Source organism: Lissotriton helveticus, chromosome 5_1, assembly GCF_964261635.1.
Source record: "Lissotriton helveticus chromosome 5_1, aLisHel1.1, whole genome shotgun sequence".
Taxonomy (NCBI): Eukaryota; Metazoa; Chordata; class Amphibia; order Caudata; family Salamandridae; genus Lissotriton; species Lissotriton helveticus.
The window spans coordinates 1,919,541,762-1,919,560,746 of NC_136065.1; the positions used below are offsets into that span (position 1 = coordinate 1,919,541,762).

Here is an 18,985-nt window from a genome sequence, read left to right on the forward strand (position 1 = left end):
TGCAACGAGCCTTTCCTGAATGCAAACTGTGCATTTAGGAAACGCTAATTACCATCAACTTCAAGTTGATGATAATTTGCCCATTCTTTTGGAATTGCATTCACAATTGGCGATTACCAATTTAGTAATCCCAATTTGCGAATATATTCCCATTCATTCCTGTGGGCTGCAGGCCCATAGGAAGGAATGAGAATGCATACCTTACCAGCAATTTGCAATTTGCAAATCGATATTAGGGAATGTTAAGGATTCGCAAGATTCATTGCAAATCCTTCATGCATAGGCTTTAGCGATCACCAAATAGCGAATCCTTAACATTCACTATTTGGTAATCGCAAATGATTACCTTGGTGCATGTGCCTCTTAATCTCCCTGTGCCTACCAAAAATGAATGTTTCCTTAACTGGTGCTCATGAAAAGAGCGATTTTGGAAAAGGGGGGTGGTGATGGACAGAGCTTCTGAATGATGCAGAATACTCTTACCAAGTCAAGAGATCATGGTTTTAATCCATCACCGTTTTTTAGCTCACTGCACCATCCCAGCTCAGAAATTGGCTATATGCAAATTAGTCTGTTCCTGTCCCAGTGCATGATGGGAACAGGGCAAACCAAACTACCAAGCCAATTCTTATACTGGGAAGGAAACAAGCTTCCGGGGACCGGTTTCTGGCATCACAGCCTTCTTCGGCCCGGCTTGCTTGAATCCTGATGGTGCAATGAGCAAGGGACTCACGTCTGAGTATACCCTCCCACACATAGTGTGGATAAAACCGATTTTGGAAAAGGGGCTCATGAAAAGAGCTCCAGTACTTTTGGGTCGAGTTCGCACTAAACGTGCCAGTGTTGATGATTGAGTGCCGGTGCCGAGCAACGGAAACCACGGGCTCAAATTTTCCCTAGATTGGCCCTAGAACAAGATGAGCTAGGCACACTCCAAAAGTATATTGAGGGCCACTGGATTTATGCGATTTTGCAGCTGCAATGTTTTCCACATAGTTATGGATTTGCCGCATATGCCACTCAGTCCATCATCTGCTGCATACTCTGCAGATTTCACAAATTAAAAATAGTTTCTAGTTCAAACAGATCAAAAGTTACTAACAGCACTGAAACGTGTTGCCACGGAGTGGAAGAATCTTTGCAAAGGGTCAACTTTCTGTGGCTTATTTCTGTAAATGGATGTCAAAGTGGTACTAATAAGGCAAAACCTTTGTCCAGCTATTGCCTTTGTGAGAAAAAATGCCAAAATAAGGAGGTAATACCGACACAAAATGTGCTGCATTTGGCCTCATAATTTGCCTTTTCCTGAAGCATAATTTAGTCAATCCTGCCATATAATTTGGTCCTCTCCTGCTGCATAATTCCAGATGGTTATATTCAGCCGAGCAACACGGTGCAGTGGAAATTTGAACACTGAAAGCACAAAAGAAGATAGGAAAATAATTCAATTCTGACAAGGCAAAGGAGGCGAGGGATGTAAGCGCGTTAGTGAGCATGCATGCCTTTTTTTAAGGAACCCTACCATTCGACGGGTCTCTAGAATTACCAGAAGTTCTCAGGGTTCGTTTTCATGTGATGCGCAGCTCCACCTCCAAGCCTCGCACAAGGCCCTGAAATGCTTGAGTCATGCTAGGACCTGCCCTCCTCCTGGGAGCTGATGTCTTCAAAGCCCCTTTGTTCGCACTGATAAAAGCTGCTGCCACTGTTGGCTAAGGCTGTGTTTATTCATTTCCACATGTTTAACGAACTGGGCAGGTGTGAGGGATAAAATAACAGGGCGGGGTTAAGGCATAGTAGGGTGGAGGAGGGACAAGGCTTTAGGTGGGGCCAAGCTTGACTGAGGGTGGTGGCGAGAACTATAGGTTAGAAACTAGCTCGATTGAGGGTGGCCGTGAGGCTTGGCTTTGGATGGGGCAATTGTTTGGCTGGTGGTGGCGAGGTTTAGTCAGTTGTAGGATGGTGTTTGGCTGAGGTCGGTGTGTGAAATTAGCTGGCATGATAAGTGGCTCCTCTTTGATTGGTTGAGTTCTTGCATGATAGCAGTACATCTTGGTCTAAGTTAAAGTTTGGGCGCAGAAGGCTGATTGGGGAGTTTAGCAGGGTGGATGCTGATGCTTGGTGGGGTGTACACGTGACCATGTGAAGCAGGAAGTGCGGCTTTATTGAGGGTGGTGGCTGGATCTGGACATGGTGTAGGTAGGTGCTCAGGATGGTGAGGATCTAGGGTCAGTAGGTTTGGGGTGGGGCATCATTGTGGAGAATCCGAGCAGAGGTGGACCACCAGAGTAGACATGAGAGCAGAGTTGGGGCATCTGAGTGGAGTTGAGGTATAAGCTTGGAGCTGGGAATTCAATGTAGAAGTGAGGCGCATCAGAGATGAGGTGGGAAAGAAGTGTCCCATCAGAGTGAGATAGGGTATGAGGGTGGAGGTGGGAAATAGAACTGGAGGTGGGAGCAAGGGAGTGGTGACTGGAACATCAGAGTGGAGCTGGAAAACGAGAGTGCAGGCCGATCAAAACAGTGGTGTTCTGGGGGGCATCAGTGGAGTTCAGGGGAGTATTCGTGGAGGCGGGATAATACACTGAAGCTGGGGCTCCAGCAGGATGGAGGAGGAATTCAACAGGGTGGAGTTGCCTGTTTTGTAGCTGGAGGCTACACACTTCGTCTCAGTAGAGAATATGAGGTACTTCAAGAAAGGTGTAGTCAGGTCTCAGCAGGGTGAGGACACAGACATGTTGTCATGCAGACTTAAGATAGAGATGGGGTCAAAGACCTTGTTAAAGGTGTAATACAAGCAGTGGGACTGTGGCAGGGCAGAGGAAGGACATAGGAGGCTGCTGGCAGGGGGGTGGCCCAGACAAAGCAGATTCTAGTTTAGATACTGCCTGCGTCATCATTGGGCACACAAGTAGAACCAGTAGCTTCAAAGAGTGTTAATTTCCAATGTACCTATTGATGGGCACACTTTAAATGGGAAAATGAAATGATTTGACTGTAGATATACCAGCAATGCACTTGGTTCCTGTTTACTTTCCACCATCTGCGATCTCTCGTCTATGCCGCGTGGAAGTATAGTCACCAGTGTATGCCTGACACGACTGATCCGGGACCAAGCAGTATTCAAGGCGTCTCTCGCTAACCCTTGTTAGACATCAGTGCACTTGGTGGTATGGTTGGGCTAATCCCTTTGTCTGTTTTCTCTTCCTCACTTCACCCTCCCGATTGAGCCACCATCCTCACGCGCAGCATCCTTTGTGGTACTCAAGCTTTCTGTGCTGTAGGGATGGACTAAGGCAGACAACACCTGTCATTCACTCATTAGCCATCCCAGCTGGAAGAGTTGTGTATCTGTGTGATTCTCATGAAGTAATAGAGGCAAAGTGTTCATGATGTCACAGTACATCCCAAAGCCCCAGCAAACGTCATTGAACAAAGCAACATGGTAGAGCGCCTTTCGTTGGTGATTGGTACAGAAGCAGGCGGGGCAAAGAGACTTCTGTTCTCTGCACTGAGCCTGTGCGGTCCACTGAGCATTGGAATTCCAAATATCCAAACGGTGGGGCCGAGATCATGTCAGATACTGGACGGGGGCCTTCATTTTGTCGCTTTGAAATTCTCCTGACCCTCAGGGGGGGGGGGCTGCACGTCACATCCGTTGTTCTTCACTTCGGCAGGAATCGAGACAGGCAGTAGTAGCATTTCTCAAGTTTGGGCGGGAATCGCACCTCTGTGTTTCCCTCGCTCGTCCAAGCCTCGCACGCTCGCGTCACTCGAGGCTGCTGAAATATTTGGGCTTGGTCGGGCAGGCAGGGGCTTGAAGAAGGGGGAGCCCGCCCGTGCCAAGGGCGCCAACAGTCCCAGCGCGAGCATCGCGTCCACACGCTGCTTCGTCAAAGCCCGAAGGTTACATAGACTTGTTCTTTACTGTTTACCACACGGGGTGAAACACTTGTGCAAAACAAGGCTTAACACCAGGACATGCATTTTTTTTTCTCACGCGACTTAGGCGTGATTATGTAATAGTACGGTTTTTGGGAACTCAAGACTATCTCCATCTTTCCTTCTACTTTCCCACAACCTAGGGCGACTAGTACTCGCTGCCACGCCTTTATTTAATATATTATTACGCAGCTTTTAGTTTAACTTACCATGTTTTCTTGCTTTTCACTGTGGAAGCTAATTGGCTTTATCGTTTACCTCCTTTCCCGCCTTTTTGCTTTTTTAGTTTTTATTATTCTGCTTAATGGAGTAGACCACCCAAATTCACCCTGCCCTTCTGTTTATTGACTAAAAACGTGGCACGCCTACTCTGGGCTTCCTTGGTTGTCGATAAGAAGACATCGTCTGAAACGGTCGACATGCCTTTAAAATGAAAACCCTGCAGTTACGGCTGAGGTTACCTGCGAGGCTTACAAAACATGTTTGGAAACTGAAAGTAAACTATTCTCAAATGGTTCTAAACGAATAAGACGAGGGTAGACGGCGTCTGAGGGACCTTTGCACAGGGTGCACGCCGTCTACCCTGCCAAGAGCTTGGGCCCTACAGAAATACCGTAAACTTGTCCCTGTGTTGTTTTCAGGCAGCTTGACACATTCAGCAGTGCCTGCACGTTGTCTTCTTTTCATTGCCAGCAGCAAAGTGCATGTTAGGAATTCATAAACTGTAAGTAACAAAAGGATCTCATGTTAAAAGCAGTGACCCATTTACATAAAATAAAAATCTGTCATCTGCTTGTCACCTAATGTGATTTGCAGGAGATATATGAACCCTCTGTACTACTTTGATACAAAACATAGATCTTTACAGCAAATATATTAACTTCCAGAGTTATCTTACCATTATTATTATTTCCTGAGATTTCATCCCCATACAAAGATTTCTGAAGCAGGTGCCTTAACTCCATGGACTCATTTGGGGTTGCCAGGGGTCGTAGCTGTGACCTTTAGCTTGCTCCCTGCTACTCCCGGCACTTCCTGTGCGACCCCTGGCCTCCTCTGGGACAAGGGGTCGCAAAGGAAGTGCCAGAAGGAGCAAGCTAGAGGTCACAGCTGCGACCCCTGACTATCCCAAATGACATGTTTAGCCCCATACGATACTTTAAAATGCAGACTTTGCCACCAATTAAGCATAACAGGTGTGCTGCCATGTTTCTGCTTGCTAGCAATTTCTTCCTGGCAGGATTACAAAAAATAAATGTATAAGTTGAGGCATACATTGTGTGTTGGGGTTGTGTTACTTTTTTGGCACTACCCCGATGCAAAATTTAATTTGTTAAATACTAATTTTGTAGCAGTACAACGAACCAGAGATGTTACCCTCCTACACCTCTATAAAGGAATCAATTCCCAAAGCAAACATCCACAAAGGTGGTTCAGCACTCAGCTTGCAAATCACTTGTATATGTAGTGGAGTTTTTTAGACCAAAGTACACATATAGAAACAATTGGACAATGTTATCCCATGAACAAATGTAGGAATCGTTTCTTCCTTTAAACATTCTTTATTCGTCAGTTTTTCTTAAAATCACAGCATGCGAATAGTAGCTATTACTCGCATGCTGTGATTTTAAGAAAAACTGAAGAATAAAGAAACAATTCCTACATTTGTTCATTGGGATAACATTGTCCAATTGTTACTATATGTGCACTATGGACTAAAACATTCCGCTACATATACAATTGATTTGAAAGCTGAGTGCTGAACCGCCTTTGTAGATATTTGTTAAATACTATAATGCGCTCAAATGTGCTCATGATGGACCTGCTAAAGATATGTGTTAGGTCTTAAGATCTGATGTCACTTCTTGTGATGCCACTTCCTGTGATACCATGTGCGATGTCACGTGCCGTCATCTCACACATTATAATGTCTCATGCATACTACCTACATGGTTAGTCCTTCCACTTCTTTTTTTTGGACTTGTACCTTGCCGACAGACTTCTGTGTTTTTTTTGTGTGAATAGGATACATTTGTTTACAACTCCCAACACTGTATTCAGATCTAGACAAATGTTTCTAAGACAAGCAGATCATAACGTGTTAACTCTTAGCTAATCCACCCCCACCCCTTCCCTGGGTCACACAAGGAAAAACCTGTCCCTTAGTCATGGTACCCAGGGCAAACCACGTCCCTTCACGGGCGTTTCTACATTGTACTCTGGCTGAGATTACTCTCTGATTGCACCTCCCCTTCTGAACCGTGACGGTCAACCTGCGTTACCCCCGACATCTATGGGTCGAGGCCTTCTCCTATGGGGATCTCCGAGATCATGGTATACCAGGCCCTTGCATCCTCTTCCACCTTCTCATCCCTCCGGACCCGCCTTAGCCAAATTAGCTCTGCTGTCGCCCATTCCTGCAAGTCCCTGGACCAATTTTCTACCTTGCGGGCACCAAACCCACCCAACTAATTGCAATTCTTCTTTTCGCCAACACCAGTCCCAGCTGGAGGAACCTACGTGTGAGGTTTTTCCCTTTTGGTCTGAGGATAAGACCCAACAATACCTCTCTGATAGATTGGGGCAGGGTCCACCCCGTTATCTGTCGCAGTCACTCCAATATCGACCCCAGAAGAGCCGCAGCTCCGGGCATTCCCAAATCATATGCTGGAACTGGGCTTCGTTATGACCGCACTTAGGACAGCGAGCATGGGGGTATATTTTATGAAGTACACTTGGAGTCAGATAAGTTTGATGAAGGATATTGAATGAAGTAAGTTTAAATCTGGTGTTGGAGCTGATTTGCTTAATCCCTTCATGTTCCGTTTACCATTCCGAATCCGTTAGGCGTTCCTCCAATACCGCATCCCATTTGGCCTGAACTGGGAGCGGGTATTTAGCGAGATACCTCCTTTGCGCCCTGTAAATGTGAGATACTAGCCTACACCCCCCCGCCAATGTCACGAGAGCCTGAAGAGTGGCGGCAGTGGGCGGTTCCTCTGGAAATGCCATCCATAATTCGCAAGCCACCGCTGAGATCTTTGCATATTGAAGATACTGACCCCTTCCCAACTCAAGTCTTCTGTGTGTTAAAGAAACATCGACCCAAAACAGAAAAAAATATGTATTTTCGTATGCAGTTGATTAAATAAGAAGGCAATCTCTGCTACAGATAAAAGCATACTGCTAGGCACACTGTCTTTTTTATATTTAAAAAGATTTTTCATTGTGTGCAGGCTTGGTGCTAACATAACCAGAGCCAGGGTCTTTGGGAAGTTCCTGCGAAAGAGTATGCTCTAGGCTAAACCCAAGTGAAATTTAATTTATGGTAGTGTAATCTCGCCTAATTTCTGGCATGGATGCATTTTGCACTAAAATAAGTGCAAAATGCCCAAACAGTATTTTGTGTAATAACGCATAATGTCTCGTTCAGTCTGGGCATTTCGCCTAATTTCTGCAAAGAAATAACACAACTTCTACCCAGAGTTGGTGTGTTCCCAAAAAGAATGCATTCGCTCCCCAGAAAGAATGTGGAAGGGAAACACCTGCTGAGGCGGTAAGTAACAGTTCACCGAAGAATGTAGAAAGGATGGGTAGAAAGAAGCTGGATAAAGATGGTCAGATAGGGATGCCTGCATGGGGTTTTTGTAAATAGCCTTTCAAGTGAGAAAAAAAGATTTAATTCCAAGAATTTTGAGAAGGTCGGGAATAGCTAAGCCATTTGAGAGATGCTGTTAACTAGCAGTGTTTGTGAAATAATGTACCTTCAGCCCCCAGCCCAGGTGCCTAACGCCCAGATACATTTTTCCATGAAAAAATAATGGACATTAAGAATAACACTTTCTCAAAAAATGAAGAGTCAATCTGTGAATGGTCCAGCAGTATATTTTTTTATTTGGGTGCAGTCCTGAAGATTTACCAGTGCATCCGACAAATGCAGCTAGCCCTCATTGGGTAGAACATGTTAAGAACCTGGGTCTTTACCTGGATCTATAAGAAAAAGGGTGTGCTTTTCCCCACAAAAAAAATTGAAGTCTACAGTTGCAGAAGACGGAATGTGCTCCAATAACAGCACGGGCCCTCATACACCCAAATGGGTGTCATGCTTCATCATTGGGCTAGCTTTGCTTCAGGCTACGGTGCTCTTTGCCGGAGATCTTTTTTTAGCTGTCTGGTGAAGTAAGGGTGAGTGGGCTCAAGAAGCCTGTGTAGAGTGGTGGTGGAATGTGAGTTCAAATAGGTATTGTGATACTCACAATCAATTCATTTAATGAATGAGCTCAGTAGCCTAGTTAAAAAAATGTTGGTGCTCACTTAAGATATAATGGTCCTAGTTAGCCTAGTGAATACATTGGTCTGGGAAACATCACTTACAACGCAACTTTTACCACGCAGTGCCTTTACATCGCAACTGTTACAACGCATACCATTACAACGCATTGCGCTGGGGGGCGCTCTAGGATAGGGAATAGGTTAATTTACTATCCAATAACCTTCCCTACTATCCACGGGGACTGGAGTTGGAATAGTAAATGAAACTATTCACTATCCAACACCCAAAAGCGCTATGCGTTGTAATGGTATGCAATGTAAAAACCACGTTGTAAAAGCATGCGATGTAAAAGCATGCGTTGTAATGTCGTACATCCCATTGGTCTATATAGGTCAACCTGTTTCTGGCCGAAATATGTCAAATAGAGACCACAAGGCGATGCTTCAGGACCTAAAACAAGACATCTACACGACACTCACCTGGATCACCACCATCAGATAACACCTGTAGTGAAAAGTTGTATTTTCTAGCTCCAAAGAACAACACATGCTCTCTTTTCTAGATTCAACAGACAGTGCTCTTCTCATCCAAGACACTTTATCTGTCTGTGTTGGGTTATGCAAATGGTCTTTTTGCCTCTTTTAACACTGTAGCCTGAGAGCAGTGCAACTAGACCTGTGCAACTCATCTATAGAAGGAAGAAAATGTGCACATAACTCTTGTAAACTTATTTGCATGAAGTTCACTAACACACGTAGTGGTATTATACTCTGACTTGCCCAAAAAGAAATATGAGAAGCCGGAGCAGAAACCTCAAAATACTGATCTATTAGGCTTATTTTCCCCCAATGAATCAAAGTGGCATGATGCTCTCCTCTGTCGCCCCCTTCTGGAACGTCATACCACTTCGATCCAGTGGATTGAAGTGTACCTGTAGTTTAGAAAAGCCATGAAGACCTACCAGTTCATGAACGATTTTGGATTTCCTAAGTAGCCGATGAGGAACTCACCATAGGAGCCATGGGGTAGTGCTAAGCATAGAATTGCATTTAATGTAACACTATAAGTCTAAACTTAATGTAACACTAAGTCTATAACTTGTCGACACCCCCACCCATGCAGCCGGACATACGCTCAACCCAATCTTCACCTCCAGCAAACACATCTCCTTCGATCGCACCACAGCTCTCCACTGGACGGACCACAGTTGTGTTCACTTCAGCTACAAAACCACCTCGACCCACAACCCCCCACAACCTATCCCCCGAAGAAAATGGAACAAAATCACCACCGACCAACTCCTCACATCGCTCAACCAAAACCCACCCGCCCTCTCATCGGACCCAAACCAAGCTGCCATCAAATTCAAACAATGGATAACTCACAGCGCTGATGAATTAGCACCCCTGAAAAACCACCACACCAAACAAGACAGTAAAAAGGCCCCCTGGTTCAACGATGACCTTAAGAAATCCAAAAAGCTATGCCGCACTCTCGAGAAAACATGGAGAAAAAACCCAACCACCGACAACATGACCACCTTCAAGGCAGCCACCCGCAAACACCACCAGCTAATCCGAGCCACCAAGAAATCAGCACTCAAGATTCGACTCGACAACAACGCCCATAACAGCAAGGAACTATTCAACATCGTCAAAGAATTCACCAACCCCACCGCAGCCTCAAACGACATCACTCCCTCCCAAGACCTCTGCGACTCGTTATCCTCCTTCTTCTACAACAAAATTGCCGACATACATAACAGCTTCGAAAACAGTTCCAACAAACAATCCTCTCCACCCCCCTCAGAACCTAAACCGCCCTCTAACAACCTCAGCGCCAAGAACCCAATTACCACCGAAGACACCATCCGCCTAATGAACTCCATCCACTCTGGCTCACCAACCGACCCCTGTCCCCACCACATCTTCAACAAAGCAGACTCCATCATCGCACCCCATCTCCGTGATGTCATCAACTGCTCCTTCAGCTCTGCCACCTTCCCAAAAAGCTGGAAACATGCCGAAGTCAGCGCCCTCCTGAAGAAACCCACAGCAGACCCCTCCGAACTTAAAAACTACCGCCCCATATCCCTCCTCCCATTCCCAGCCAAAGTCATTGAGAAAGCCGTCAATAGCCAACTCGCTGCCTTCCTCGAATCCAAAAACTCCCTCGACCCCTCACAGTCCGGCTTTCGAGCCAAACACAGCACTGAAACCGCCCTCATCGCAGCAACAGACGACATCCGAACACTAATGGACAATGGAGAAACAGTGGCCCTCATTCTACTCGACCTCTCCGCCGCCTTCGACACTGTCTGTCACAGCACACTCATACAACGCCTCAGCAACATCGGCATAAAAGGAAAAGCCTTGGACTGCATCATCTCGTTCCTAGCTGGGAGAACTCAGAGAGTCCGACTTCCCCCGTTCAAATCAGAGGCCACCGAAGTCATCTGCGGTGTACCACAAGGATCATCACTCAGTCCCACCCTCTTCAACGTTTACATGAGTCCACTCGCTTCCATCGCGCGTCAACACAACCTCAACATCATCTCCTACGCAGACGACACCCAGCTGATCCTCTCCCTCACCAAAGACCCCAACACCGCCAAAACCAATCTTCACGATGGCATGAAAGATGTAGCCGTATGGATGAAAGACAGCCGCCTTAAACTTAACTCCGACAAAACGGAAGTGCTCATCCTAGGTTCAACCCCCTCTGCCTGGGACAACTCATGGTGGCCTTCGGATCTGGGCTCAGCACCCATACCCACGGACCACGCACGTAACCTTGGATTCATCCTAGACTCTTCACTCTCGATGACCAATCAAGTCAACGCCGTCTCATCCTCCTGCTTCAATGTACTTCGTATGCTCAAAAAAATCTTCCACTGGATCCCCGCCGAGACAAGAAAGACTGTCACCCACGCACTGGTTATGAGTCGACTAGACTACGGAAACACCCTCTACGCCGGAATTACAGCCAAATTACAGAAAAACTCCAACGCATCCAAAATGCATCAGCGAGACTCATTTTGGACATCCCTCGCCAAGATCACATTACCGGCCACCTGAAAGACCTCCACTGGCTTCCCGTCAACAAGAGAATAACATTCCGTCTCCTCACCCACGCACACAAGGCCCTCTACAAACTAGGTCCCGAATGCCTCAACACTCGACTATCCTTCTACACACCCCCCCGCCAACTGAGATCCTCCAATCAAGGCCTCGCCACAGTTCCGCGTATCCAAAGATCCACCATGGGAGGTATTTCCTTCTCCTACTTGGCAGCCAAGACCTGGAACTCACTCCCTACTCACCTCCGCCTTACACAGAACCACATCCCCTTCAGAAAAGAACTTAAAACCTGGCTATTCGACAAATAATGAACCCCCTCCCCAAGCGCCTTGAGACCCTCTGGCTGAGTAGTGCGCTATATAAATTCTCGAACTTGAACTTGAACTTAAGTGACTGAGGAGCAAGGGACATGGCTGTTCTTTAAATTGGACCCCATGCGCTCCCTTGAATAGGGCATTGTATCTAGAAGACGTTCTGAAGCTCTTTTTTGCAGGCTGGCCCTCACCATGGCACTTATAATCAATCAATTATTTGTGATGTCCCAACATCCATGAATTAACTATTGTGCCCTTCCCTCAACCCAAAATTGGCCCATTTTGACCCTTATAGTCCTGAGACTATTTCTAACCTTCCACCTTAAAATTTACTGGATACTAGACTGTTAGAATGGCTTCCGACGGGGTAGTGCAGGCCGAGCTGGACCTTTTAGATATCGAAGGACAGCACTTATAGTCCACTGTCCGTCAGCACTGTTGATTTCAATGGACGTGTCAGCTGCCTTTGGTCTTGTAGACTATTTCCTGTTACCAGAGCATTTGGAAGGAATTGATCTTTTTCATTTCACCATAATTGCAACAGCTTGTTTGGGAACTTTCTTGGAGAACAGAAAACTGGTTTCCACCCTGGCTTGCATTTCTCTTTAATTCTGGATTGCCTCTTGGATTAAACATCTTCCCTCAGCTGTTTAACATCTATATGCAGCAGCCGACTAATTTAATCCACATAAATGCATTTTCAGATGTATCCAGCTAGTGATACAGGTAGGAACTGAGATGGAAGGCAGAGTCACAGACTATCTGGGAACATACAAGGCCGTATGAGACACTGCACAACCCCCTTGAATGATGCAAAGACTCTCCGTTGCTGCACATATCGCCAATAGTAATTTGGTGGCAAATACAACAGCAACAGAGTTTTCCCAAAGTTAATTATTGGTAGGTATGCCTGGGGCAACAAGTCCTGAAAAATACCGGGATATGCAGATTTTGATGCAGTAAGCTCTAAAATTCGCATATTGAACTATATTTTCATGAATGAAACTCCCAATTGGTGGAATTGTTGACATCCGATAAAAAAGACCCCCCACTGTGTTTTCATTTAGCAGATTAAAAAAATAATGATCCCATACAATGACACTCATAATGAAGCCCTCAGAAGAGTAGCAGAGGGAAGTTTTTAGGGCTTGCAGTTTTTATCAGTAGCTGGCCAGAATCTCCTGTTTTTTGGACACTCCACCTTTTGGACTTCACTATGTGGGATTGATCGCTGCAATTCCCTTTCAATCAGGTTCTCAGATTTGACCGTTGCCCACCTGCAGTTTGTGCAGAATCAGCCGTTCGAGGGGTTTGCCGTTTGAGACTTGAGACCATCACCTTCATTGGTTGCTCGCTGCCGAAGCGTATGGTGACCAGAATTTTAAAGCCAAAAACCAGGGCATTTCACTATAATAGAAGAAGGACTACAATTTTACTTTAACTTAGGGCACAGAATGACAGCGCTGTTCACCAGAGAATGACAGAAGAGACAGTAATAACATAAATACAATGGCATTTTTGAAACCAGTATTTTGATTGTTAATTAAATTGCTTCCTTATAACAGCTGCTAACTATCCCTGCTTTGGAAAACATAAAAAGGCACCCCTCTCTTTTCAGTTGACCCTCTCTAAAAACCGGGACATGGGCTAAATTTCCTGAAATCTGCTGGGAAAGCTGGTGGAAAACTGGTACTGACCCGGGAAATCCGGGACGCCTGGTCACCTTAAGCAAGCATGAAGTTGAAGGACTTCAGAGTGGCTATTCGAGTCATTGAGAGCATAAGGCCGAGGATAAGACTAAAGTTTAGACTGCGGAAAGTCTGAACTCTGACCTGATCTGCCCACATACCCAGGCTGAAGAAGACTCTAACACGAAGCTCATTCATTGGCCGTCGGAGCTGGACTCCTTACGAGTGACATGCGTAGCATTAGAAAACCAAAAACAAAATCCAACTGCAAGAGGTCGCAAAGAGCCACTCCAGAAAAGTGTGGGCTCCTAAGCGTAATCACTGAAAGGCTCAGTGGCTGAAAATTTTCGATCTGTTGAGCCCTGGGAAATCACAAGAGTTCTGGAGTTACATTAGTCATCTTGGTCGAGGCACAAACCATAGAGAAAACTCCCTTGAGGCATCTGTCTGGGTCTGTCATGTAAAAGCGCTTTACAAGGAAGAAGGACTAACTACCCAGCCACACAACACGACCCCACAAAAAGTGAACCCGGCCTTAATTACTAATACGACACCCCCTCCCGGAAAAGCTCTAGTGTCCAAAATACTAAAAAAAATCAGAGCAAACGGCGCACCGGGCCCCAACGGTCTACCAGGCCACTTGTTTAAATCAAACATCGAATTCTGGTCCGAAAACTTGACCTACCTATTCTCTGACTGCTGGCTGTCGGGGGCTGTGCCTGACTCATGGCGAGGCTCGCTCCTGCACCCAATTCATAAGAAAGGGACCAAATCAGACCCAAGAAAACTATCGCATGATCGCCCTGTTGGACATCGAGGGTAAAGCCTACGCAAGCGCCATCTTGAAAGACCTCACAGACTGCGCAAGCGAAGTAAACCTCCTGCCATTCTGTCAAACTGGCTTCAGACCAGGGTCCTCGACTGTAGACAACATCACAGCACTCTCTTACCTAGTCAATCAAGCACTCCGGCGCAAAAGTCTCCCTTTGTTCGCCTGCTTCATCGACTATTCTGCTGCGTTCGACGGAGTAGACCGCACCATCTTATGGAGAAAGCTGGTCCATTGGAACATCGATCCCTCCCTGTTAAGAGCGATACAATCTCTGTACCAAAACACCTGGGTAAGAATCAAACTTTCAAACGATTCTGCAACTGACAAGATAGACACGAATCGCTGTTTAAAACAAGGGTGCGTGTTGGCGCCCCTACTGTTCAATCTATACACAGCAGATATGGAGACAGCCCTGCTGGGGGCTGCCCTAGCAACGCCAAAGATCGGGGCAACCAAAATACATTTCATGCAGTATGCGGATGATCTCGTAATTCTGGATCATACAAAAATAGGACTCCAAAAGGCACTCACCGCCCTGGCAATATATAACAACATAAACAGGCTGGTAGCAAATCCAACTAAATCAAAAATAGTCATTTTTGGGCATTACCCCCCCAAAAAAAGAGCAAAATGGAGCCTCGGCCATTTAACTTTGGACAGTATCCAGAAATACATATACTTAGGGGTCTCCTTCCATGAATCGGGGTTGTGCGGTACCCATTTAAAGAAAATACAGGGTAAAGGTAAGTCCATCACCTTTGCCCTATGTAAACTACAAGCCCTCATACACAGCCCATCAGCAACGGCCATCCAAAGAGTCCTCAAGGCCAAGTTAATGCCGGCCCTTAATTACGCACAACAGGCGTACCCAGGCAAACTGAATAGGAAGCTGGAAAAAATTCATTGTGGGGCATACAAGAGACTGTACCATCTACCAAAATGTACAAGAAACACTCTAATCCGCCTGGAAATCTCCCTTAATCAACAAACTCTGGAAGAGATGGCAGCCCTAAGTAAATATTATTACCTCACAACAGCGGCACGTGAAAACACACTGAAGGCCGCCCTGAAACACATTTTCATTGAACCAGGGAACCCCTGGTCAGCTACCATCGAAGCAGCCATGACGCAATTGAATCTGGCGATCGAGTCGTGGAACCCAGACCTTGTCAACTACACGACCATCAAACATGCGATAAAAAAGCAAGTGCGCGCATGCTCTCGGGACATGGACTTGGAGTCCCTCACGAAAAGAGCCTTCCATGAGTCCCTATGCTTGCCACATACCGCGCCAAATCCTCGAAACCATCTCACGCAGGCCGTGGGCCTCCCGGCAGCACCCCCTCCCGCTCAAAGAACTATATAATCCGGAAAATGCAGGCACAGGAGCTCGGGATTGCAGACTCTGCAATTATAAACAAGAGTCATTGGCCCACTTACTATTTTGCTGCCCTGCCCTACGTGCACCCCGCACCCTCTACCATAGGCCCATTCTTAGGGCAGCCGGGACACGCACAGCTAAGGAAGCAATCCATCATCTATACACCTTGAGCATAGTAAAACAGATGGCCTCATTCGGAAAATTTATACAACAGACTCGGCTCGAGCTGATAGCTGCCAAGGCCACGCAGGAATAGAGACTTCGTCGCGGGACACCTGGTGGCCCTCACAGGTCCCCGACCGCGTGTGTCCTTATGAACTTTGGGAACTTCTTACAAACGCTTGTCTACAGAAATTTTGTGGTTTTAACTTTTGTAAATTTAATACCTTGGTCTTAATGTAATGGTTTTAAGTAACCACACAATAAAGTTATTCATTCATTCATTCATTCATTCATTCATTAGAAAACATGCTCACTTTAGACTGGCCCAAAAGACATTCAAGTTTAGGGAACACTTTTATTAGCACTCTTTGGTCTTTATAAGAATTTTGCTTTTGTTGTATTAACAAAGTAGTGACAATCCAGTGGATCTATGAGCATGTGCCATGATGCAGCCTTCATATATGCATCTGGTCGATTGTCGATAAAAGGAATCAACATCAATGATGTTGAAATAAAACTGGCAGCATATGCAGACGACATCCTAATAGTCATGGAGCAACCAAAGACCTCAATTGAGGCCCTGATAGACACCATAGAGATATACTCAGGCCACTCAGGATACAAGCTCAACAGGGACAAATCAGAATGCAAACCCCTGAACATCCACTTCACTAGGGACACCCTAGGGGGGTCAGGCCTGACCTAGCAAATAGGATTTATCAAATATCTAGGCATACACTTTGGCAACGACCACATGAGCACACTAGCCCACAGGAGATGCCACAGCTTGAAAAAATTAAGAAACTCCTGTAGGCATGGTCCCCGAAATTTATAACTTGTTGTTTGGCTAACCCCGTGACAGAATGCCATTGTATTTGTTTGTATAAAAAACGAATAAAATACTTTGAAATAAAAGGTGAATGATGTAACACAATACAATGCTGCACAACAATTTTTAGATGAGTACATTTCTCTAAATTATTGAGTGTTTAAAAATTATTTTTCATTGCAAATTCCTGATTAACAAACTTGTGGATAACAGGCTAATTTGTATTTCCTTTTAAGCAGGCTGTTGTTTTTAATTGTATTAAGTGTGTTCGTTTTTAGGTGTGAACGATGATGTTGAGAAGTCATCCCGTGTTTGGTGTGAGGCCGCCAGTAGGCGCCCCAACAGTCCAGCCGCTGTCCCACAGTTCATCACATCCCGAAACGAGTGTATCCTTCTGTCGCGAGGAACTGCAGGCGGGAACTGTGCGTCCAATGGCAGCGTCATCTTCTCTGACAGTAACAGTCATGGCAACCATGAAGTCAGCACTGGACGACAAAGCACTCGCCACGCCTCCTCCTCCAATAGCACTTCCTCTACATGCCAACCGTCCACACAGAGCCCGTCTACCAATCAACAGGAGCGTCAGCCCCAGCCCTTGCTCTTCTCTCTGAGGCACAAAGGGGTGTCAGTGCCTCTTCACATCCCCGGGAACCATGACAGATTCAGTGGTGTATCCATAATGTCTAACAGTCCAGGGTCCGACACCAGTTACATGCTTGGCAGGTAAGTCCAAACCTCATGTTATCATCCTGTCAATACCATAACACACACATAATCACTACTAACAGAACCCTTTGGGTGCATGATTCAGCACGCTTCAGCCATGAACATTCAACTATAAGGAAAAGTGGTCAAGTCACAGTAACCTGAAGTGTGGCGTTCTAATACTACCTCTCCCCAAATCCCTGCATATTCCATTCCTCTTGTAAAATTGACCTTGTTTGTTTGAATGGTCCTCCAATAATGTCTTGCATAGGAATATATATATATATATATATATATATATATATATATATATATATATATACATATATATATATATATATATATATATATAATATATCAAACCACAGTCCCGAAATCCAAGTCTTTGGAACAAACAGGTACGGACCACAACGTGCTTTTCAAATTAAAGTGCTTTATTGCATTGCAGTCAGCATGACGCGTTTCGGCTGCGTCTCCACGGCCTTGATCACTCTTGCTAGATGCTGGTCTCAAGCTGCTGTTGTCCGTCCATCTGTTCCTGGCCGGTGCCAAGAACCGGCATGATTAGGTCTGGCATCTGGTGACACAGACAGCCTTGACATTATGTAGCTTGTATTATGGTGAGCGATACATACGTTACAACATATATGTATACAGAAAGGCACCAGAATCGTGCCTAACCCCTCTGCCTCCTGCTATATTGCACTCACAATCAGCCCCTAAGTACTCTATCAGTAATATGAGAAAACAGGATGGTGACTCCACCAACCCACATCTGCTTCACCTCAAGAGGCCAAGCTGTAGCACAAGTGCTGGACTGTGCTTTCCAATTTAGGTACCCTGGCCTTTTAGGTACATTTTTATTTCACATCTATATTGATAATCGTTTTTATGTGAGTTTTTGTGAAGTGATTGCTCCCTGAACTAGGCATGGGTTTCCAGTATTTTTTAGGTGCGCTCTTGTCACTCCTTAGGGTCTCTTAGAAAGCATTCCATGGCTTAACACCCAGGTGCATCAGTGTAGGTCCTCTCATTTATCTTAGCCTATACAGAGCCTGGCAGCCCTGTTGTTTGCAGAGCTTAGCAGCCCCGTTGTTTACTGAGCTTAACAGCCCCGTTGGTTACTGAGCCTGGCAGCCCTGTTGTTTACAGAGCCTGGCAGCCCCGTTGTTTACTGAGCTTAACAGCCCCGTTGGTTACTGAGCCTGGCAGCCCTGTTGTTTACAGAGCCTGGCAGCCCCGTTGTTTACAGAGCCTGACAACCCTGTTGTTTACAGAACCTGGCAGCCCGTTGTTTACAGAGACTGACAACCCTGTTGTTTACAGAGCCTGGCAGCCCCGTTGTTTACAGAGCCTGCCAGCCCTGTTGTTTACAGAGTTTAACAGCTCCTTTGTTTACTGAGAGTCACAGCCCCGTTGTTTACTGAGCTTGGCAGCCTTGTTGTTTACAGAGCCTGGCAGCCCCGTAGTTTACAGAGCCTGACAACCCTGTTGTTTACAGAGCCTGGCAGCCCCGTAGTTTACAGAGCCTGACAACCCTGTTGTTTACAGAGCCTGGCAGCCCCGTTGTTTACAGAGCCTGGCTGCCACATTGTTTACAGAGCCTGATAGCCCCACTGTTTAACCCCTTGGCTGCTGGGGTTATTCCCCTGCCGTGCTGGCGGGAGGGGGGGCGTGCACAGTGCCCCGGTGCTCATGACGAGCTCGTCATGAGCCACGGTTCTCGTGTGCTCATGACGAGCTGAGCTCGTCATGACCACACCCGTTTCATTAGAACGCTCG

At 46.0% G+C, this 18,985-nt stretch overlaps 1 protein-coding gene across 2 annotated transcripts in view; it reads left to right on the forward strand.

The window, feature by feature from the left end:
* TNS4 (tensin 4) overlaps positions 1–18,985 on the forward strand; it is a 90,312-nt gene that overhangs the window by 21,401 nt on the left and 49,926 nt on the right. For both annotated transcript variants that reach the window (XR_013595006.1, XM_078645511.1), the window contains exon 3: positions 16,777–17,221. Coding sequence is in view for 1 of the 2 variants with exons in the window: in XM_078645511.1 (XP_078501637.1) it covers positions 16,777–17,221 (445 nt within the window). In the remaining variant the exon portion in view is untranslated. The remainder of the gene's footprint in view (positions 1–16,776; positions 17,222–18,985) is intronic.